Source organism: Erythrolamprus reginae, chromosome 1 (genome assembly GCF_031021105.1).
Source record: "Erythrolamprus reginae isolate rEryReg1 chromosome 1, rEryReg1.hap1, whole genome shotgun sequence".
Lineage (NCBI taxonomy): Eukaryota > Metazoa > Chordata > Lepidosauria > Squamata > Dipsadidae > Erythrolamprus > Erythrolamprus reginae.
Window position 1 is genome coordinate 93,405,682 of NC_091950.1, and position 23,599 is coordinate 93,429,280.

The 23,599-nt window shown below is 36.6% G+C and overlaps 1 protein-coding gene across 10 annotated transcripts in view; it reads right to left on the reverse strand.

The window, feature by feature from the left end:
• Positions 1–275: 275 nt before the first annotated feature.
• Positions 276–23,599, reverse strand: part of FUT8 (fucosyltransferase 8) — a 74,703-nt gene continuing 51,379 nt past the window's right edge. For all 10 annotated transcript variants that reach the window (XM_070759358.1, XM_070759286.1, XM_070759331.1 and 7 more), the window contains 4 exons: positions 10,557–10,803; positions 5,857–6,033; positions 4,205–4,355; positions 276–1,207 (listed from right to left, as the gene is read on the reverse strand). In XM_070759358.1, coding sequence (XP_070615459.1) covers positions 890–1,207; positions 4,205–4,355; positions 5,857–6,033; positions 10,557–10,803 — 893 coding nt within the window. In that variant the 3' untranslated portion in view covers positions 276–889. The remainder of the gene's footprint in view (positions 1,208–4,204; positions 4,356–5,856; positions 6,034–10,556; positions 10,804–23,599) is intronic.

Consider the following 23,599-nt stretch of genomic DNA (forward strand, 5'->3'; position numbering starts at 1 on the left):
ACACCATACTTGTAAGAGATGATCCCAGGCCTTGGCTCTCTGCCAAACAAGGAATCAATAGACACATGAAATGAAATTTCAGAGCTTTCTCAATAAAAGAATAGAAATATATTCCATTCAACAAGGTTGTCCTAATTTTAAAATCATATTACTGGTAGCACTCCAACCATTCATTTTTTAATTTATTTTTTGTTATCAAAGACAATGTCCAGAAACAGTACTAAAGAATCAGTTCATGGCATAGTTTTACAAAAATTTCTACCAGACAATTATTGTATAGTTGGATGTATTTTTTAATTAATGATGAGGTGAATTAATCAATGAAATTGCTAGCAAAAAACCCTGTAAAGAAATACGTATTCTGATTGTTTAAATCTGTTGGTTGGAGCATGTTGAGTGGTCATAACAACATCAGTGAAAGGCAAGTACAATTCTTGCCCATTAGGAGAACGAAACATGGCTCTTCTAAAATGTCACTGATCTTCCAGAAAGAGGCACCATATTTTATATTCTGCACATACAAAATATCCTCATGTCACTTAAATTACATAATGCAACAGTGTTAAAAGTCTTATAGTTTATTAATGGCGAAGAACTGAGCCCAAAATTCATATATGATTCATGGGAGGAACATATTCTCAGAAAGACAAATTGTATAAAACAATAGTTCCTGTTGAATGTGTATCAGTGTGCATGTGTGCAGTGTGCATATAACAAAGTTCAAACAGTGCCCTATCAAATTGTCCCAAGCTGTGCATCCAGTCTGAACAGTAAAAGGCTTTCATTTTAACCATATGTTAAATTGCAAATTCACATCCTACAAAAGTCAACAATATGGTCGGTTGTAAGAGTTCAAAGTAAAAGTTGCTATGAATTATTTTGCTTGCCTTTATTTGTCAGCCTCTTCATATATGGGATACTTGACTGTCTCAATTTTCTCTTTTACTTTATAGGAAGGGTATAAACCCGTTCTCCCTAATTTTCTATTGATGCCTTTGGAATAGCCATCCCAGTGGTTTCCAGCAACACCAATTATATCTCCAGCTTCCATAGGAATTTCATCAGCAGTTCGAGGGTGATGAGCATAAATTGCAATCTGGTTGTGGGCATTTTGTCCCCCAAAATAATAAATATCATCCAAAGAATGAAAATAGGCAGATGCATCAGGGTGTAATGTCTGCATGATTTCGTAAGCAACTCTACAAACCTAGAAAAATAAAGAAAAACATATTATCAGGTTGATATTATTTAGCATCTGCCCATTGATTAAACATATTTAAAAGAAATGCATATTATTAAACTTTTCTTGTCTTTATTCTTAACACATATCCAATAATATAATGGAATGCAACTCTCCTTAGTCTTTTATAGATGGCCCTCAACTTATTTAGTGACCATTTGAAGTTACAATGGGACTGAAAAAAAGCGATTTATGACTGTTTTTTATGCCTATGACTGTTGCAGCATCCCCCATGGGCACATGGTCAAAATTTGGGTGCTTCGCAATTGACATGTATTTATGACATTTGCCATTTCCTGGGGTCCTGTAATTACCTTTTACAACATTATGACAAGCAAAGTCAATGGGGAAGCCAGATTCACTAACAACCATGTTGCTAACCAAACAATTGCAGCGATTCATTTAACAATTGTGGCAAAAAAGGTGGGGCAAAACTCACTTAACAACTGTCTTATTTAACAATAGAAATTTGGGGCTCCATTGTGGTTGAGGACTACCTTAAATATAGGTAGTCCTTAAGTATAGGTAGTCCTGTGACCAACATTTCTGTTGCTAAGTAAGATATTTGTTAAGTGAATTCTGCCCCATTTTACTACACTTCCCAGCACTGCTGCTGCTTCTGAAAGGGAAACCGCTGCCGCCGCCACTCTCCTCTTGTCCTGGCAAGAGGGATGGAACCCGCCGGGACATGGCAGCCCCACCCTTTGGGAGGGCGGGGCTGGAGCAGAGGGGTGGTTGCAAAGGGGCTGGCTCAGCGAAAGCGCTCCCAGCGAAGGAGCTGGTTTCCTCCGAGCGCTTTGGGAACGCCTGCACCGCCCCTCTCGTAGCCCCTTCGCTGGGAGCGCTTTCGTCCAGGGCTGTCAGTGAAGGGGCTGCAGGAGAGGCGGGGCAGGTGTTCCCAAAGCGCTCAGAGAAAGCGTTCTCGCAGCCGCTTCGCTGGGAGCGCTTTCTCTGAGCGCTTCCAGAATGCCCGCCCTGCCCCTCTCGCAGCCCCTTTGCTGGGAGCGCTTTTGTCCTGGGCTTTTAGCGAAGGGGCTGCAGAAGACGGGGGCTGTAATCAAATGGGAAATCCAGGCGGTGACAGTCACAAGGCAGGGAAATCCCTGCGGCAGTCAGAGAGCGCACACGTAGCACGATAGCGCACACACAGTAAGAGAGCCCACACATCTGGGCTTGGGTTCGTAAAACGAAAATGGTTCTTAAGACAAGGCAAACAAATTGTAAACCCCGGGTTCGTATCACGAAAAGTTCATGTGAAGGGGCATTCATAAGACGAGGTATCACTGTATTAAGATTTTAAAAGTAAAAAAAAAGAACCAAGAAATACATCATTTATGCAGGAAGTTAATTGATATTGTGCCAGAGACCATGATAGATGGGGAACATCTTCTTGCTGTTAAGGAAGTTTTAAATCTATTGTATTACAATTAACCATTTGTCATTGGGTATACAGAAAATTGTTCAACAAAGCTAGAATACATATTTGATTTAGGGAATCAAATAAATACATATTTGATTTAGGGAATCAAATATGTATTCTAGCTTTGTTGAAAGAAAAACTGGAAGTCTGGCTAAGATTAAAATCTCATACAGAGGAAGTTGGGAAGATAGGAAGAAAACCCAGAACATAGGGAGCAAAAGAGCTGGGAACTAAGAGACAAGGAGGCTGAAAAAAGATACAGCAAACAAGATACAAAATTTCTATCAACTATTTTAGCAATGATACTTCTATAATGTTCACAGTGAATCATTATTTTTCAAAAGATAAAATGTTTAAATAATGTATTTATAGTCAATGTTAATTTAATTGAAACTTGATAAAAAATAAAATAAAAGCTGTCATTTCAAAACAGATATGTAATTGTCCTGTAGATAAAAAAACATTAGTTGGTGTGATGACTATGCTTCAGAATGTATTCCTTTTAGGAACAAAATTAGTAAACTGTTTGGTAGTATAGTACAGTTTTATTTAGTGTACTTAGAGATATCTAGGACTAGCAAACATAATGTTTCTAGCAAATCATCCATAGTATTCAACAAAAGAAACACTTCTATGTTGTTATCATCTGGAGTTGGGCAATACGCTTTTAAAAGACACATAATCCATTAATAAAAATAATGCCTTTAGTACTTCAGATTCAAAAGTAAAAAGTACTTCACAATTCAAATATAATATTTGACTGCAGTCCCCTTTACCAGGTTCATGGAGTATGAAATCTCAGGAAAATATATATTTGATTTTAAGAAAGTGTAGCCACATTCATGGCCTGAAGCATATTTTTGGCCTTGATTCCAAAATATCAATCAAATAATATCTAAAGCAAGGATGAAATTCAAAATGTTTCCCTACTGGTTCTGTGGGCGTGGCATGGTGGGCATGGCAGGAGAAAGATACTGCAAAATCTCCATTCCCTCCCAAATCCAGGCGGAAGGATATTGCAAAATCTCTATTCCCACCCAACTCTGAGATCAGCCAGAGGTGGTATTTGCTGGTTCTCCAGACTACTCAAAATTTCTGCTACGGATTCTGCGGAACCTGTCAGAACCTGCTAAATTTCACCCCTGATCTAAAGGTTTCTAAACTAGTCATTACTAATAGTTAAACTATTAGCCATTTTGCAGCAATACCGCAGATATAAAATGCATTAAGAAATATTTCATTTTATTTGTCTGTCCCAAACTACAGCAAAAAAACAGAGGTTTACTGATGTTAAAATATTAAAATTCTACTTATTCTTTCCAATTTGCATGATTAGTTGGGAAAAGAACCTTTCAATTGATTTACATTTATTTGCAAAGGATATGCTTTCTTGTTAATTTCTACACAGAATGTTTAAAATACTGATTTTTGGTAATTCTATTATGTATTACTATTATTAATTTAAAATGATCTCATAAGCCTTAAATGTGTGTGCACTATGAATTTCTAATTTGCCTCAAGTTTTGGAATAGTAATCAGCTTACCTGTGAAGAAAAAGTGCACACAAGGAAGTCTGCCTGAGACAAGAAGTATATATCCAAAATAACACCCCGCAGAGAGTTTTCAGTGTATCGATTATGAAGACCCGCTGACCATGATATGGAATTGTCACTTATGAATTCATAGTTTGGATATCTGAAAAAAAAATGTATGACAATATCACACTTTTGATTTCTTTTGGGAATAGTGTAGTATCTCTGCACAATTTATGAATTAAGTCTGAATTCTTGCTCTGAACTAACACTTAGGCATAATAAGGAAGACCACATACGTTATTATAATTTTTATTAATAAATGGAAAACTGACTGTATTTTGTAAGAAGTAAAACTACTTGTATCTGAAGCTTTTTATACCATCAAGCTTCAATCTGAAGCTTTTTATACCATCAAGCTTGGCAGCCTTTTACACAAACAATCATGATACCTTTCTGCTGAAAGAGATAACTGCAACTGTATACCATTAATATGCATATTAGATGCTGCTTGCCATTTACCAGCAAGGAAACTCTCAGTACAATAACATAGAAAGAGGGAGGGGATGGAACCCTGGAATTAAATCCTGAAAAGGAAAAGCCTTTGGTCAACAGGAAACTAGACCCAGGCACTGCAACTGTGTTCTTTATAGGTTTGTCTTTCCTCAATAAGGGCACTGGAAAGAAAGGAGATTTTTAAAATTGAAAACTATGCTTTCAACTTTTATAAAGAGAGAATGCCAAGATGAATCCACAAGAAATTGAGTAGAAATATAAATATAAAACCCAGTAATTAACTGTTAACAGTTAAACTGGACAAAAGTATCTGAAGATAACTCTCCTCAAACTAAAAGAAAATAGTTTTTATTTTTTATTTTATTTTATAGTAATTTATCCCAATGGCTTCCTTCCAAACAAGAAGTAAAACTATAACAATGTCCAAATATGGATTAATTGGAAATCACAGTCAACAGTATAGCAAATTGTTTGGCCAAGTAGTGTAAGAGCAGAAAAGGGACTAGTTAATTCAGCTCTTGGTTCAATTTTCTCTCTTGCATTATATCCTAGTTCCTACCAATTTCCCAGCAGTTTTCATCTTGAGTAGCCACTAGCTTATCTTACATCTGCATCTAGGGATAAATAGTTGGGTTTTTTTCTTAATCTTCCTTGAGTAGGAACCATTAAGTAGAAAATCAGAGCTATACGTCTGATTTTTCCTTACAAGTTTAATGTGTAACTGAAAATCACTAAGTGATTTATATTGTGATACATCAATTGAAGTTAGAGAATGATGGGGGGACAATAGTTTTTATAAGTTGATTGAGACAGAGATAGGATTCCAGAAAAAAATTAAACATAATGAACTGGATTGAGAAGACAAAGAAACTTTTCATGCCAGGGAATGTTTTACAGAATTTTACACCATGGGAGCAAGAACACTATGTAGTGGAAATTTTTAATGTAAATAATGATATTTTCTCTACTTTCAATTCTAACCCCCCCAAAAAGTTTGGATATTATTTCAAATAATGTTGAGTTAAATTTATTGAAATTTGGAAAAGTTCTGAAACAAAATAATAACATTGAAAAAAACATATTATTTAAATATGGATCTGCAGCATGTAAAACCACTTTTGCAGCAACTGTGAACCAGGATGCCTTACTTGGATTTTGCCTCTTGCAATAGCGAAGGATCATCTGTAGCCAAATAGACTCGTTTTTTGTCAATATGCTTTCTACGGGAAAGAAGTTGGAAACGTTCTTCAACATGTGTCATGTATTCTTCAATTGGATGAAATGCTGCTTCTGTTCCCACTTTGTCTGTTCTACGGACGTGAATACTGGAAAATAACATAAAACATGGAATTTCTCTTAGACAACTCTTATTACTTGAGAACAAAGAGTCTGTGGCAATTCAAGGACTATCTCCTGTAAGAGTCAGGAGGCCCTAGGTTTAGAGAACTGCCAAAAATATTTCCTTTCCTCAATCAGCAAGATGTGAGTAACAATTCAATCTAGACTACTACTTCTGACAGAATAAAATTCCATAGACTGTTCTGTGTATGGGTCTGCATGTATCTGCATTTAAAAAAAATAAAACCAGATATCTCAAATGTTCATATTAAGAAAATGCATGTTTTAAAATCTCTTAGGATGGTAAAAGTTCATTACAGTATAAGATAAAAGGCAGATGTACACAATTGTACTTCAATATGTCAGAGTTTATACCAAACACATAGAAACATTCATTCATTCATTTTATTTCTATGGCACCCTTCTCCTGAGACTCAGGGCAGTTTACAACAAAACAAATACAATATGTGAGAAATCTAACATTTAAAATACTAAAAAACATCAAATCTAAAACATGTAAAAAAACTAAGAAATATCACATTCTAAACCTCAGTTTATTTAAAACCAATCATTCATGTTTCATACTAACATACTTTTATCAATTCAATCATAGGCTGGAGTAGATATTAAAATTCAATGAGCCCAAATGCAAAGGTGCGTTTTTAAGGCTTTACAAAAGGCTGGGAGATGGGGGCAGTAAGAATCTCCAGGGGGAGTTGATTCCAGAAGGTCGGAGCTGCCACAGAGAAAGCTCTTCCCCTAGGTCCTGCCAGGTGGCATTGCCTGCTGACAGGCCCTGGAGAAGGCTGACTGTGGGAACTGCCCAACTGCTGGGATACGTGAGGCAAGAAGATAGCCCCGCAAGTAATCTGGTCCAATGCCATGTAGGGCTTTATAACCAACACTTTGAATTGTGCTCAGAGACCAATCAGCAAACAATGCAGCTCACGGACTGCTGGAGAGACATGGGCATATCTTGGGAGGCCCATCACTATTAGCACAGCTGCATTTTGCACCATCTGCATTCTCCAAACGTTCTTCAAAGGTAGCCTCATGTAGAGAGCATTGCAGTAGTCGAACCTCAAGGTAATAAGGGCATGTGAGAAGAGACTCCTGGTTCAAATGGGACTGCAACTGGTGCACCAGCTGAACTTGGGCGAATGTCTCCCTCACCACAGCCAAGAGAAGGTGGTCTAGTTTCAGCTGTGGATCAAGAAGGATGCCCAAGTTGTAGAGCCTTTTTGAGGGGGGGGTAGAAGCTCCCTCCCCCAGGGTAATGGACAGACAGGTGGGATTATCCTTGGGAGGCAGAACCCACAGCCACTCCGTCTTGTCAGGGTTGAGCTTGAGCTTGTTAACACCCATCCAAACCTAACAGCCTCCAGATACCGGCACATCACTTCCACAATATTACAAACAGATGGTAATATGATATTCTGATATTACAATCAGAAAACTTTTAGCTAAGCAAACTTAAATGAAAAATGTAATTGAAATATGTAAGTTTCAAAAACATTTTTTCTCACTGCAATATCAGAATTGAAAACATGAGAACCCCAAATAAAATTTATTAGGTTAGGTTTTAAAGAAAGTGTTTATTCATATATAAAAGTCATAAATTTATGAAATTCATTGCTGCAAGATACATTAATTGCTATAGCTTATAAGACTATTTTGACTTATTTAAAAAAAACAAATATTTTTAATTTATTTATTAGATTTATGCACAGCTCCATCTCATTCTTAGGTGATTCTATTTGAATTATGTTGAAAATGACAGCTCTTTTTATAAGTGGAAGACAAAATGTACCCGTTTAGGGATATATTTCCCAGAAAATTTAGTGGAATCAAGAAAATTAAAGAAATATTCAATCTAGGGAATGGGTGGGCAACCCGCAGCTCTGGAGCCACATGCAGCTCTTTGGGCCCTCTCCTGTGACTCCCTTCTCATCACTGACTAGCCCCACCCCTCGCCCTCTCCTCCCTCACCTGGCCTGAGCAGGTAATGGTGACAGCAGGAATAGAGAAATGGTCAACAATGATTCTCCAATGCTGGTTGAGGAATAATCACCACCCCTGGCAGAGGCTTCCCTTCAGGCGACCCTCCTCTCCTCTGGCTGACTGTGGTGAGGCTAGGAGGGTGTGCACATGCAGAGAAACCCTCCTCAAGTGAGTGCCAAAGGGCAGCAAAGGTATGTGCAGAGGCAGACACTTGCTTAAGGAGGGTCTTTAGATGCGGCTTCTCTCCTGTCCTAAGTATCTGACCATTGCCTTGCTGTGTCCACACATGCAATTGGTAGCTCTTTGGTCAAGAGGAGGAGGAAGTAAGCTCCAGCATGAAGCGGTAGGAAGCGAATGCTGCCTTCACTCCTCCACTTAGACTTCAGCGACTCTCCTCTTCCTCCTCTCATGTGGGGATGGGTGGGCATGGCAAGGCGATGGCCGTATTCTTAGGGCAGGAGAGAAGCCACATCCAAAGACCCTCCTTAAGTGAGCGGCTGGCCGCCCTCCACGCATGGCTTTCCTGCACTTTGGCGCTCACTTGAGGAGGGTCTCCCCATGCACGCACACTCTCCTGGCTCTGCCACAGCCAGCCAGGGAGTTGTGAGAGGGGGAGAAGGGTCACCCGAAGGGAAGCTTCTGCAGAGGGTAGCGATTGTTCCTCAGCAGAGAGAGATGGGAGAAAGAGAGAGATGAGGGAAGGAGACAGAGAGCAATGAGAGGGAGAGAGAAAGAGAGATTGGAAGGAGAGAGAAAGAGAAATGAGAGGGGAATGAAGGGAGAGAAAGATAAGAGATGGGGAAAGGGAGAGAGAGAGAAAGATGGGAGGGAGGGAGAGAGAGGGGGGAGGAAGATATATACATACCAGTTTCCCATAGAAAAGAAAACATAAAGAGCCACAAAACTTGGATAGGTGTGGCTGGAGAGTCATGTGATTCAGTGGGAGTGAGTGATATAGAGTTGGCCATGCCCACCCAGGATTTGTGGTTCCCAGTGTTTTGTTTTCTCTTGGAAACGGATCCAAATGGGTCTTTGCGTTTTTAAGGTTGCCAACCCATGATCTAGGGATTATAGATATTTACTTATGAGCTGAAACATAAACCATTCAACGTGTGCAATTAGATCCCTATGTGATTTATAAAAAATGCAATATCTGTTATTTGATAATGATTCTTTCTGCGCCAGCTCAGGAAGCTCAAACTGCCCAAGGAGCTGCTGATTCAGTTCTATAGAGGAATCATTGAGTCTGTCATCTGCACCTCTATAACTGTCTGGTTTGGTGCTGCAACCCAACAGGACCGACACAGACTTCAGAGGATAATCAGAATTGCGGAAAAAACAGTTGCTGCCAATCTGCCTTCCATTGAGGACCTGTATACTGCACGAGTCAAAAAGAGGGCGGGTAAAATATTTACTGACCCCTCACATCCTGGACACAAATTGTTTCAACTCCTACCCTCAAAACGTCGCTACAGAGCACTGCACACCAAGACAACTAGACACAAGAACAGTTTTTTCCCGAACGCCATCACTCTACTAAACAAATAATTCCCTCAACACTGTCAGACTTTCTACTAAATCTGCACTTCTATTCTACTAGTTTTCCTCATCATTCCTATCACCCATTTCCTCCCATGTTGACTGTATGACTGTAACTTGTTGCGTATATCCTAAGATTTTTATTAATATTGCTTCTTCATTGCTTATTTGACCCCTATGACAATCATTAAGTGTTGTACCACATGATTCTTGACAAATGTATATTTTATTTTATGTACGTTGAGAGCATATGCACCAAGACAAATTCCTTGTGTGTCCAATCACACTTGGCCAATAAAAAATTCTATTCTATTCTATTATATTCTATTATATCGTAAGCAACAGCCTATAGTTCTAAAAAATAGAAATTAAATAGAAATTTAAAAAATGCAATTCATAGTTCTTAAATGATTAAACTGGCTACATCCTAGATCTGTCAACCAGCATAAATACTGATAGGTAGGTGCTTCTGATAACTAAGATCATTCAGTTCTGCTAGTTGGTGTGCCATTTCTAAGAAAAGCATTTTAAAGCAAAGATTAGAACTTGGATGTGCTGAGAATTATTTCCTAAATAATCTGAAAGGTCAATAATTTATTGCCTATACTATCAGAAAGTCATAAATGTAACTTTCTTAATTTTAAAATGTTTTTTTTCCTGAACTTATTAAAAGGGTCAGTGACCATTAACTATAAAAGCTAAATGAGGCCTCCATTGTCAGTGGTACTACTGAATTAAACATATTGGGGTGAACAGGGTCACCCTCATTCTGTGTAGTGACTTGAAATTTAAAAACTGCTTTTCTTTTAAATAAAGTTTCTTTATTCCCAAATAGCATTGATATGAAAAAGAAAATACTGAAATAAGGTAAATTTGAAGAAATTCGTGTTTTCTCAAAAATAAATCCTACCGATTTCAACAGAAATAAACATGAGTGTGTTTAGTTAATAATCTAAAAAAGAACACTTACCCAACAATGGGATGTTTAAAACCAAGTTTTTTTGTGGCTTCTTCGATTTCTTTTTCTAATAAAGGCTGGGGACGAATCAAATATTTGACAAACTGTGAGACCCACCATACTGGAGGATCCCCATGGATGCGAATTAGTCTATCAGCCAGATCTTCTGGAATTGCCAATGGCAAATATGGAGGCCGTGGATGTAGACTGTCAACTATAGGCAATTCTATAACTTGAACATTTTTGTCATTCATTTCCCCTGGAAAAGATATGGTTATAATAAAATATTTCAGAAACAGGTAGTTTTTCCAATTTGATTTTAAATATAGAAAATACATTGTTTTTAAATATAATCTATAGCTTTCTGCCTGAGATTAAGTATTCATTTCAATTACTGTTTGCTGAATGCAGCAACTGCACAAATTCAAGTGTTACCAATAGAGTGAACAGAAAGTTTACATTAGGTGTATATCTAACCCACAGTCCTGGACAGCTAGTAATGAGCCTCCCCAAGATAATAAAATTATTTAAACATAAAGGAAGTCTGACTGACTGTTATATACATTAACATATTATATGCATCCAAGACAATTTCTCTTCACTCAATATGGCCCAGGCAAGTCAAAAGGTTGGACCACCATACTTTAGATTTATTTGAAAGAAATACCGTGGATTAATAAAAATGAATTGTCACTAATTCATTTTTAGGAGAGATAACAGAGGATAGAGGTATAGCAAGGAAGAAAGAGACCACTTGAAGAAAATTTTGAAAATGGGAATCACTATGGCTGATAGATAACATAGACAAGAAATGTCGTCTGATGAGGTAATTCTATTTTAACATTACATTAAACAGTATCTTACAATTTTTAAAAGTAATTTCCTCTCCATCCCTTTTACAGCCCAAGAAATTAGGCAGGGTCTAAGAACTGCTTGTCCCACCCACATTCTTGCTGTGAGCTAAATTGCCTTTTATCTGACCTTTGCTTGGCTGCATCTCTTTACTCTGTTTCCCAAGGTCATTTCCATATACCATTACAGTATCTCAGCGACATCAATTCCTTATCATACAGAAAGCAGCTCACTTGAATGCCAATGTTACCTATTCCAAATATGCCTATGCCCAGTTGTTTCAATAGATAATTATTTCAAGTTATGGTTTAAGTCCTTCTTACATTTGGGTTCCATTACATTATAATTAATATCCAAAGAAGTTTTTCTTATATGGTAAGAACATTTTAAAATCAATATAAATCCTTAAGATTTAACTGGGATAAACCAGTCTAGGTTTATCCCAGTTAATCTTCTCTAGTTTTCAAATTCCTTGTTCATATAATAAATCTTTGTATTGTATGATTCTGTCAAATGTCTTTGAACTTGGGTGTTTGATGGCTTCAATTGGGAATTTTTGGTATCCAAATCCAATATGGAATCTTTTTATGTTTTTTTATGTTCTGCCAAATTTGCAATAATGTGTTCCTAACCAAATGTCTCTAAAAATATGCATGTAATTTATATTTCTCATCCCATATGACCGCATGCCATCCTAATTGGAAAGTATGTCCCTCAGTTGTCAATATTCTCTTATTTAGCTGCATCCACTTCTTAATCCATACTAAAGCCGCTGCTTGATAATATAATTGCCAACGTGGAAACCCAAATCCACCTCTTTCTTTGATATTGTGTAATAAATTCCATCTTATCCTAGGTTTTTTTCCTTGCCAAATGTATTTTGAAGTCATTTTTTTTAAAGCTTCAAAGAAAGCTTTCCCTGGTTTATCAGAACTACTTGAAATAAAAACAACAACCTTGGTAAGATATTCATTTTAACAGAGGATATTCTTCCAATCAGTGATAATTGAATGTTTTTCCAATTTTCTAAGTCTTTTTAAATTTGCACTAATATTATATTATAATTATATGAGATTTTTAGTTATCATTTTTTTTGTTAATTTTAAGTCCTGCCACATCTCTGAATTCTTCAATTTTTAAAATTAATTTAGGTCCTGATTCAAGTGCTAAATCATTGGCAAATGCTTGAACTTTATATTCTTCTTTTCTGATACATAATCCTTTAATTTCCTGTTCTTCTCTAAATTTTATTAATAAAGTTTCCAGTGTTAATATAAGCAAAAGAGGAGATAATAGACATCCCTGTCTTATACCCTTTTCAATATATAGATTAGGGAAGAATATTACTAATTTGGGATTTCTAATGGAAGAGACTTTTCTTGAAAAATAATACAATAATATGATATATAATGATTTTGACTTGTTAAAGTAGAAATGATATACCGGTATAATGAAAGAAATTAAAGGAATGAAGCAAGTAGAAAATACATTTTAAATCTTTAATAACAACCCTCCCTCTTTTCTTGTTATAATTAGATTAAGATATGATATGAATGGTATTTTTTTTCTTTCCTTCCTGGGATCTAAAGAGAAGTAAATCTGGAAATATCTTCTGTTAAGGGCAGCTACGATAAAACGAGGGTTTAAAAAAAGGAATGAGATAAGTAAGAATAGTGTACAAGAAATGGACAGAAGCCCGACGGCATAGTTTTGAAAAACAGCAAATAGCCAAGAGAAATTTAGATAGCTAATAGCATTTTGAATTCAAATGAAGGCGAAAAATAATATCTGAAATCTGGATGATAGTAGTTGAAAAAGAGGTAGCACAGGATGAATGATATGTACCAGAATAAATTGGATAAATAATTAGGAAAATTGGATTAAGAATTTGTCATTTGATACTATATTATATTGTATTGTATTTAATTTGAGGTATGTGAATTTAAATCTCTGTAAAGTGTGGAAAAACAATAAAAATCTATCCCCCCCCCCCCCAAAAAAAGATCTTTCTGCCATTGTTGATATGAATAGTTTGTAGTCTGAATTTAAAAGGGAGATAGTTCTATAATTTTGAATTATTTGGCAATCCAAATCTTCCTTAGGTATCAGTGTTATTAAAGCATCTGACCATGTGGACAGTAATCTTGCTTTTTCATGTACTTTGTTGAATAATTCTAACAGTATCCCTTCCAATAGGTTTTGTATATTTTTGCATAATTTAACCATCCCATCCAGCCATGTGTTTTGTTTTTGTTTTTTGTTTGTTCGTTTGTTTTTCAATACAAGGGCTTTGAGAATGTAGAGGAGGCAGGAAAAGTTCAGATGGAGGCCACTCATGAGGAAAGTGCCATGCCCAGCTTCACCAGGTACACCTGGGGAATGAGATTTAAGAAGATGCTGTGAGAAGGGGCATTTGTTGGGAACAAACACTACGTTCCTGGAGTGTTGTGTGCCAATGTTTGAACTTGCTAAGAATCCGTGCATTTCTGTGTGGTGTTCTAGACCAATTATCTGGATCTTTTGCTCCCTGAACTCTTTGCTTTGTTCTTGTTTAGGGGAATATTCAAAGCTACAAAGCCAACTTTACAAATCATTTCCTTTCTTCCCAGATCATACTAGGAACAAATAAAACAATATAAATTGTAGCAATTTATACAAGCAACAAGATTATGGTCATAAATTGGACGAAATAGGTAATAAGAAGGATGAGAAGAAGAATAGTAATACAGTCTTAGTAAATAATTTGACAGTGTTGTGGGAATTAGTTGTTTAGCAAAGTGATGGCATTCGGGGAAAAACTCCTTGTGTCTAGTTGTTCTGGCGTGCGCAGTATCAGAAGAATTCTTCTAGATTGTCTCCAGAATGCCTTGGAAAAGTATAGCAGAAATGAAACTTCAAGAAAGTGACAAATTTTATTTTTAATTGTGCATACAATTTGGCATAGCTCTTAAAATGCTTTTGAAAATGACTATAGCATACAATTTAAATATATGAACAAATTGGATAGATAAGATTTGCTCAAGATGTTTTGCAGTGCCCTCAAAAGTCCCTGCAGACCAGTCCTAATAGTACTACAGATTTTCCAACAATATTCATTTCATGTATATTGAAATGTATTTGGTACTTGAACAGGTACTTGATTACTTGAACAGATTCATTTCAAGTAACCTGTAGATTGCTGAAACGGCTTGGGAAGATGATATTCTGCAGCTAGATGCAGTAAGCCATATGTAGAAATAATTGTCAATTTTCTTTCCCACATGTTACTTTTGCTCTACAAATTAATATTCTACCCCTGTTTTATATATTACTAGGCACTATTTAAAGTTATTTATTAAGATATACTGCTATAACTTCATTTGGTAAAATTAAAAAGCAAATGCCATGTTCTCAGTTTTAAAAGGACTATACATTCTGATATGAATATAAAATGGTGAAAATGTAGCTTTCAATAACAGATAAATATTGAATTTTAACAACTTTAACTGTCACAAGTTATCTATTTTCACTACAGAAATTTTAACATGTGTATAAAAACACAGTTATTAAACTGACTGTTTTATCATTAGAGATAATCAACAAAATCATTTTAACATGATTGATAGTAATTTTCTTTCAAGAAATAATCTGAAGTCATGGTAGTTTACTAAAATACACAGGAAAAAAATCATAAAGTTTAGTTATTTTGCTAAAAACAGAAAAAAAGTGATTAAAGAGCAAGTATTATTTTAACAAAATTTAATTCATTTTTCTCAAAAATGTAAGGTGATTGAGTGGTTTTCTTCAATATTCATGAATGATTAGTTGCACATAAATAGAAAAAAAACCAGCATCAAGGACAATTCAAAATCCACCTATTTCGAAAATAAAGCTCTTAAAAATTTTCACAATGGTTAACTATATAAATTGTTTTGGCCACTGTACATTTTGAACATATTAAAATAATTACTAATCATAACTAAAGTCTTCCAACGGGGAATGTTCAATTGATTAATTCAATTACCATATTTTTCACAGTATAAGACACACTTTCCTCCCACCAAAAGAGGGTGAAAACTGGGTGTGTTTTATACACAGAATGTAGCCCCACCCATTCACCCCAACCCTTTGGCCTCTGCCTCCCAGCAATTTGCCTACTTGTAGCAAACAATGCACAGCTGGATTAGCACAAGCAAGTAATTGTCCGCCTCCCGACCATCAGCTGTTTCAGACTGAAGTCAGGAATAGGCTATGGCAATCTCTGCAGCCAGAAACTATAGCTGTATTATAATAATAATAATAATAATAATAATAATAATAATAATTATTATTATTATTATTATTATTATTTATTTATTTATCATAATCATAATTATAATCATAATAATAGTTGGAAGGGACCTTGGAGGTCTTCCAGTTCAACCCCCTGCTTAGGCAGAAAACCCTACACTACTTCAGACAAATGGTTATCCAATATCTGCTTAAAAACTTCCAGTGTTGGAGCATTCACAACTTCTGGAGGCAAGCTGTTCCACTGATTAATGGTTCTGTCAGGAACATCTTAAAAACTTCTAATGTTGGAGTATTCACAAATACTCCACAAATGTTTGTGCTAATCAGTTTGACTAAAATTGAAAGTGAAATTGAAAAGGAGCTGTTTGCTGTAAGGAGGCAAATTGCATGAGGCAGATTTTTCTTGTGCTAATCAAGCTGTGCTGAAACTGAAATGAGCTGCTCATTGTTTGCTGTAAGGAGGTAAGTGAATAATTATAAATACCTATAGAATGTTCAAATTATTAGACTTCTTTTTTAATGTCTGCTTTATTATTGTTCTAGACAGCTTAACAAAATGAAGAAGTTTTTTTTTAAATAAATGCTTGATCTGAAGAGGCCTAGTGCTATTATATCTTCTTTTGAATAGCAGAAAATATTTCCAGAAAACCACATCAATTTTAACTGCATCTGTACAAGTATAACATACTTGTTCTAGTATTAAGATAAGGCAGATGAGTTAGACCCTGACTTAGTCATGTTTTGAGTAGATCTATTTAAATAATTGGAAGGAGTTAGTGTGATTTCATTTAAGAAAACTTTCTGGCATTAATATTAATATGTCATAATGTACATTTCTCTAATTCTTTGCTATTTCTATGGTTCAGGCACACATGCACAGAAAATACACCGCAAACAGTGTATATCATGTGTACTGTTTGCTTTTTGCTGCGAAGAGGCAAATTGCTGGGATGAATTGTTTTCATCCTCAAAAGCCAGATGCGTCTTATACTTTGGAGTGTATACTCCCGAAAATATGGTATGTTTTGGTTAACAGAAACAGTTTAGTAACTCTTTATTTAATGATCTCACTGCAGTTATTATAGTTACAAGGTACATCATAAAGAATATAAATACCAAACTTATTTTATTTGTCTTGGAAGGTGGATTTTCTTTTTTTGCTTTTTATGTAACTATCACAATGACTCATTTCTTTGCATAGTAATTTTGCACAGAGGAAATCAACATCTGATAATACATAAAGATCATGGGGTTATTCGGGCAGAAAATATCCAATCATTAGGTGTCAAAAAGTGCAGAAATCTCCAGCTCTTTGTTTCCATCTACTGATCATCTCTATTTTTATATGGAATATGAGAAACCCTCCTATTCTACCACTTCTTACAGTAGAGACCTTCAAATTTTTAGGTTCTATTAGAAAATGGACACCTAATATCAAAAACATCATCAAAAAGTCACAACAAAGAATGTTCTTTCTGCACCAACTCAGGAAGCTCACATTGCCCAAGGAGCTGCTGATACAGTTCTACAGAGGAATTATTGAGTCTGTCACCTGCACCTCTAGAACTGCCTGGTTTGGGTCTTAAACAGTGGTGGGTTGTAAAATATTTTGCCACCGGTTCACATGCATGCTTGTGTGACACTTTTGCACCTACACAGAAGCATCCCGGGTGGGTGGAACCTCTCGAACCGTGACTAACCCACCGCTGGTATGCAACCTAACAAGACAAAAACAGACTTCAGAGGATAACTTCAGAGAACTGCAGAAAAAATAATTACTGCCAACCTGCCTTCCATTGAGGACCTATATACTGCACGAGTCAAGAGGACCATGAAAATATTTACTGACCCCTCGCATCCTGAACATAAATTGTTTTAACCCCACCCTAAAAATGATGCTATGAAACACTATACATCAGGATAACTAGACACAAGAACAGTTTTTCCCCTGAATGTGATCACTCTGCTTAAGAAATATTCCCTCACCACTGTCAAACTATTCACTAAGGCTGCAGTACTATTACTATTAGTCTCATCGTTCCTATTATCCATCTCCTCCCACTTATGATTGCAGGACTGGAACTTGTTACTTGTATCCTTATGATTTATATTGATTTGTTTATTAATGAATTAATTAATTAATTAATTATTGGATTTGTATGCCACCCCTCTACGTGGATTCGGGGCGGTTCTCTTTCCTGATTGTTTATTTGTACCCTATGACAATCATTAAGTGTTGTACCTTATTTTATTTATTTATTTATTTACTTACTTACTTACTTACTTACTTACTTACTTACTTACTTACTTACTTACTTACTTACTTACTTACTTACTTACTTACTTACTTACTTAGATTTTTATGCCGCCCTTCTCCTTAGGACGGCTTACAACATGTTAGCAACAGCACTTTTTTAACAGAGCTAGGCTATTGCCCCCACAATCCGGGTCCTCATTTTACCCACCTCGGAAGGATGGAAGGCTGAGTCAACCTTGAGCCGGTGATGAGATTTGAACCGCTGACCTTCAGATTTACAAGTCAGCTTCAGTGGCCTGCAGTATAGCACTCTACCTGCTGCGCCACCCAGGCTCATATTTGACAAACATATCTTGCCTTTTTATGTACACTGAGAACATATGCACCAAGGTGTGTCCAATCACACTTGGTCAATAAAGAATTCTATTCTATTCTATTCCCTTCCCTTCCCTTACTTTTCCCAGCTCATATATGAAAGCTCCAATATTAGCCACACTGATCATTAGGCACAATAAGACCTACCCCTACTTTTTGGTTACCAGTTTTGAGCCACACTTCTCCATATTATGAAGGGAGAGTGTAAGAAAATATTTAGTAATATTCACCTTCAGATATCACTGATGCTATAAACAATAGGCTTTGCACCCGACATCACCTATTAGGATAGCCAGAAACTTGCTGGATAACAACTTCAATCTGCTTCAGGCCTGAAAGCAAAAATGATCCTCTATTGCTCCCCCACAGTGTCATAACATTCCTTGCTTTACAAGTGAACCAAAATAATGCAATCTACCTTATAAAATCTGATCAATCCTCAATAGGATGACTCAAAATAGCAGTTGTGGTAGTCTCCTCCATAAATGAAAAACGCTCTCTCTTCGGAATATATAGTTGTAATTCTCCAGAGCAGATAGTGGTGTATATTGTGGAACGGTGCCTTTTGAGTGCATATCAGGGAAACCCCCAAGACTTTCTGGATGTAATTCCATTGTGTATTGACTATATAAATGCCTATCTTTAAATTTGTAAATACAGCAAATAGTTTTATATTTGCTCATTGAGAATGTAATTGTGATGTGCTTTTTAATATTTTTGCCATATGCTAGATAAGTAAATCCAAATGCACCTGGGTGCCATAAGACAAAACAGGAGTGGTTATTTTTTACACATATACAAAGCCTAGCCTCAAAATACATACAGGAATGTGAACATCATGTGATACTCATAGGAATGAGAGCCCCTCATGATGCCGTGAATGCATTTCAGGCAGATGGCAACCGGCTCATATTTATGACTGATTGCAGTATCCCGCCATCATCTGTCCATGATTTGCAATTATTATTTATTTTAAATATATATATGACCACCCAATTCACACACAGGTGACTTATAACATTAAAAATCCACTATATAAAACCATAAACTTCCACCAAAAAAACACCCATTCAAGGGAATGGATTTGCTTAATGATCGTGATTCATACTTATGACTGTGTAATTTGCTTCTTGATCACCATAAAAATGAGTTAAACATTGGGTTTGGGGATGTGATTTCCTCAATTTACTAGTTCAATGACTCATGATCACAATTTGGGTTCCAATTGTGGTTGTTAAGTCAAGGACTACCTGTAGTAATTAAGGCATCAGACCAGATTGTGAGTTCTAGTCCCACCTCAAGCATGAAAGCCAGCTAGGTGATTGGGTGATTTTGAGCCACTCTCTCTCAACACAATTTGTCTCAACACCACGTCTTTTGTGGGGCAAATAGAAGTAAGAAGGAATATTAGGTACATTCACTCTTTGGAGTTATTTATAAAAATAATAAAGGCAGGGTAAAAATAAACAAACTAACAAACAAACAACGCTCAGAAAACAACTTTAGTCTAGACATCCTCTGTGAGTTATTATGGAGAAAAAATAGTGGAGGTTCTATGAACATTGCCTTCAACTCCCGGACGATACAGAGATATAAATATAACAAATAAAGATATAAATAAAATTTATATGGATGTTGATAGACATTGTAGTCTAAAGTATCTGAGGTCTACCAGATTACCTAACTAAAAAAAGGTTAGAGGTTCAAAGCAGGATTGGTGGTTCACAAATTATCATTGCAAAGGTTCTCCAACAATATCAAGAAAATTCAGGGAATTTTCTTCAGACTCTGTAACCCACTCTTATTATGGAAAAAAATTCTAAGGCATCAGAACTGATTAACACTACCTACTCTTCTTTTAAAATTATTTTGGTACAAAAGGAAATTGGTAACATGAGCGTTGAGATAAACCAGAATAATTAAGATCATATAAAACATTTGGAAAACTACTTGACAGATAGTTACAAATAGTGTCTGCTACATGTTTGTGCAAACAGGAAAACTAACCTGGGAAGAGCACAACCTCTGTGACCTTTTGAGGAGTGCATTTGGAGGAACAGTTGATTTGCAAAAAAGCAGTCCTCCAAAGAGAAAGGAGACAGACAGCTAATATTCTAGAACAGACATATTAGGTCACATAAAACTATTTTTAAGCAAGCTCACATATCCCTCAAAAAAGCATCTTCCCACTTTTTCTAGCAAAAGGAAATATTCTGGATTTGATTTGTACTTCCCTATTATATTCAATACCCACACAAAATACAAATTAAAATCCAATGCTAACACTGTTAAGTATGAAACTTCCTGCATGTGAAACCATTCCTACAGAGTAGAACTGCAACCTGTAGGACTTTGATTTATGAATCAGGATCTCTGTTTCCTATATGATGCTCTAAATGAATGGGTAGGGAATAGCTCTATTTATTTTCCGTGTTTGAATTCTGGCAGCTCCCTCTTCTTTGCCCTGTGACTGATATTAACCAGGCACAGAAAAACTAAAAAACCCAATTTCTCATAATGGGACTTGAATTCATTTCTCTTTTGCTAATCTCACACCCTTCTGAAGGCTGGTGTTATCACAATATGGTTGCAGCTTTTTTTGTTCTATGATTGGTATCTTCCTTTCCTTGCTTGATGAAAACTATTTTTGTCTCTCAATAGCTATGACCTTTTCCTCAAGGACTTTCAATAGACTTTTTGTGAGGTATTTGGGTATCATGATAAATAGGCTTATTTCTTCCATGCATTATATCGCAAGACACAAGAGAGTGGAATGAAGGACTGCTCTAGTTCATCTCAATGTTCATCTCTCTTAGGAACAGGATGATTGAAAATAAAGTTGGGAGTCTACGCGAACTGGAAGGCTGCTGCAATACATATATGTTTACAAAATATTGGGTTTTTTTAAGAACTACAGTATGTTGGCCATTATTTCATATTTCTTCATTTACCATGTTAATGCTTTAGATCATTATTCCATTTAGTGCTTACTGAACAGAACAGAGCAAACCTTTAAATTCATTTTCATCAAATTTAACTTCCTAAGTCCTGAGATTCTTCTGAAGTGTTATAACTTTATTCTCCCACAGCCACTCAAATCTGGGTGCTTCTATTCTTTATTATTTCCTAGACTCTCTCATTAAATCATCTAGTTTTGTTTTCTTATAGGAGTTCAATTACCCAATTGGTAGGAAAATTAAGTTTCGACTAAATTTTGTTTTCTAACGGGATGCTTATATTAACAATATAGTTCACTCAACTAAAACAATTGAATTTTATGGCAAACGTATGCCATAAAATGGTTTTTATGACAACTTTAAGTTTTGTAAAACAAAATTCATTACCTGAACTGCTGTCAACTTAGAGGACTCAATGAGATCAACTGTTTATATTTTGTTTTTCTATAAAAATACTGCAAAATATTCCAGTTAAAAGTATGATCTTCATTTCTTCCAGCACTAAATTTAAGAAGTGTGTGTGGTGTGTGCATACATATAAATGTATACATACGCATGTGCGCGCGTACACACACACACAGAAACATGCACCACACTTCCAAATTTAGTGCTGGCGATGGCCACCCAAAGGCAAAGTATGAACCCACAAAAAGTCATGATAATAATATAGGGAATGTTTTCTCTAATTTTTGATTTCGCTGTTTGGCGAAAAAATGTTTTGTGCTGCTTTGTCTAAACCACTGTAGCCACTTTGTGAGCCACTATATAAGCATACAAGTTACAAGTAAATATAGTAACAACATGTTAAAATGTTTACATATTTCTTAGTATAGAATTGGCTATGTGCCATGAGATGTTTTTGGACTTCTACTGGCGACATAGATGGATTTTTGCCATGTTTCCTAACCTGGTCTTCCAAGTCTTCCAATGCTTCACTTATTGCTCCTTCCTTCCTTCCTTGCTTCCTTCCTTCCCTCCCCCCTCCCTCCCTCCCGCCCTCCTTCCTTCCTTCCTTCCTTCCTTCCTCCTCTCCCAGTATTAAAGCCTTTTCCTGAGAGCTGGGTCTCCATAATGTTCTGGAGTAAGATAATTATTATTTATGCCTTGAGTGAAATCTCTGGATTAATTTGTTCAATGACTAATTTGTTTTCTTGGCTTCAACACTAAAGTCCAACTTTCACTTCCAAAGACACCAGAGAACAAGTCAGCAAGATTGATAGATCCAGCAGAGTGCAGGTTGGTAAAGCCAGCGACATTACACATCGATATCCATTGTGTGTGTGTGTGTGTATGTATGTATGTATTTATGAATGTATGTATGTATAGTGTGTGTGTATGTGTCTCCCTTCCTTTTCATTATCAGCAGAAATGTTATACATATATACCTATGCATATGCATATGCACATGTACATATACATACATACATTGTTGTTTTGCTGTTGTTATTGTTGTTGTTGTTATTGTTGTTGTAATAATAATAATAATAATAATAATAATAATAATAATAATTATTATTATTATTATTATTAATAATAATAATATCCCGCCCCTCTCAGAGGACTCAGGGCAGCTTACACCTTATGAAAAACAATACAATTCTGAAATCCAATAATAACTAAAAACAAACTATCTAAAACCCGAATTTAATTTTAAAACAGCCATTTCTAATCTGCCATCGTACATTCCATTCAGCATGCATTCAGGCAGAGGCTGATGACTAGTGTCCCCAGGCCTGTCGGCACAAGTGCATCTTCAAACTCTTAGGGAAGGCAAGGAGGGTGGGGACAGTATGAATCTCGGGGGCGGGGAGCTGATTCCAGAGGGCCAGGCCCCCACAGAGAAGGCTCTTCCCCAGGGCCCCACCAAGCAACATTGTCTAGCTGACGGGACCTGGAGAAGGTCGACTCTGTGGTACCTGACTGGTCGCCGGGGCTCATATGGCAGAAGGCGGTTCTGTAAGTAATCTGGTCCTATGCCATGTGTGTATATCTATATATGTATATATATCACTATGTAATGCAGTGTTTCCCAACCGGTGTGCCGCGGCACACTAGTGTGCCGCGAGACATGGTCAGGTGTGCCGCGAAGAAATAAGCTCAGCTTCTGGCCTCGCAACTTTTTTCGAAGAGAAAAAAGTTGTGAGACCGGAAGCTGAGCTTGCTTCTTTGCGCCTTCCAAGTTTTCAAGCAGTTGCGGCGCCCCGCCCGGCTGGAGCTTCCCTGTCAGCAGGTGAGCTTTGGGGCTTGGTGGGAGGGCAGCGGCAGCGGGAGGGCGGTGTGCAGGGGGAGGGTGATGGCGGCGGCAGCGGGCAGGAGCCATGCCGTGGGGCGGGTGGCAGGGT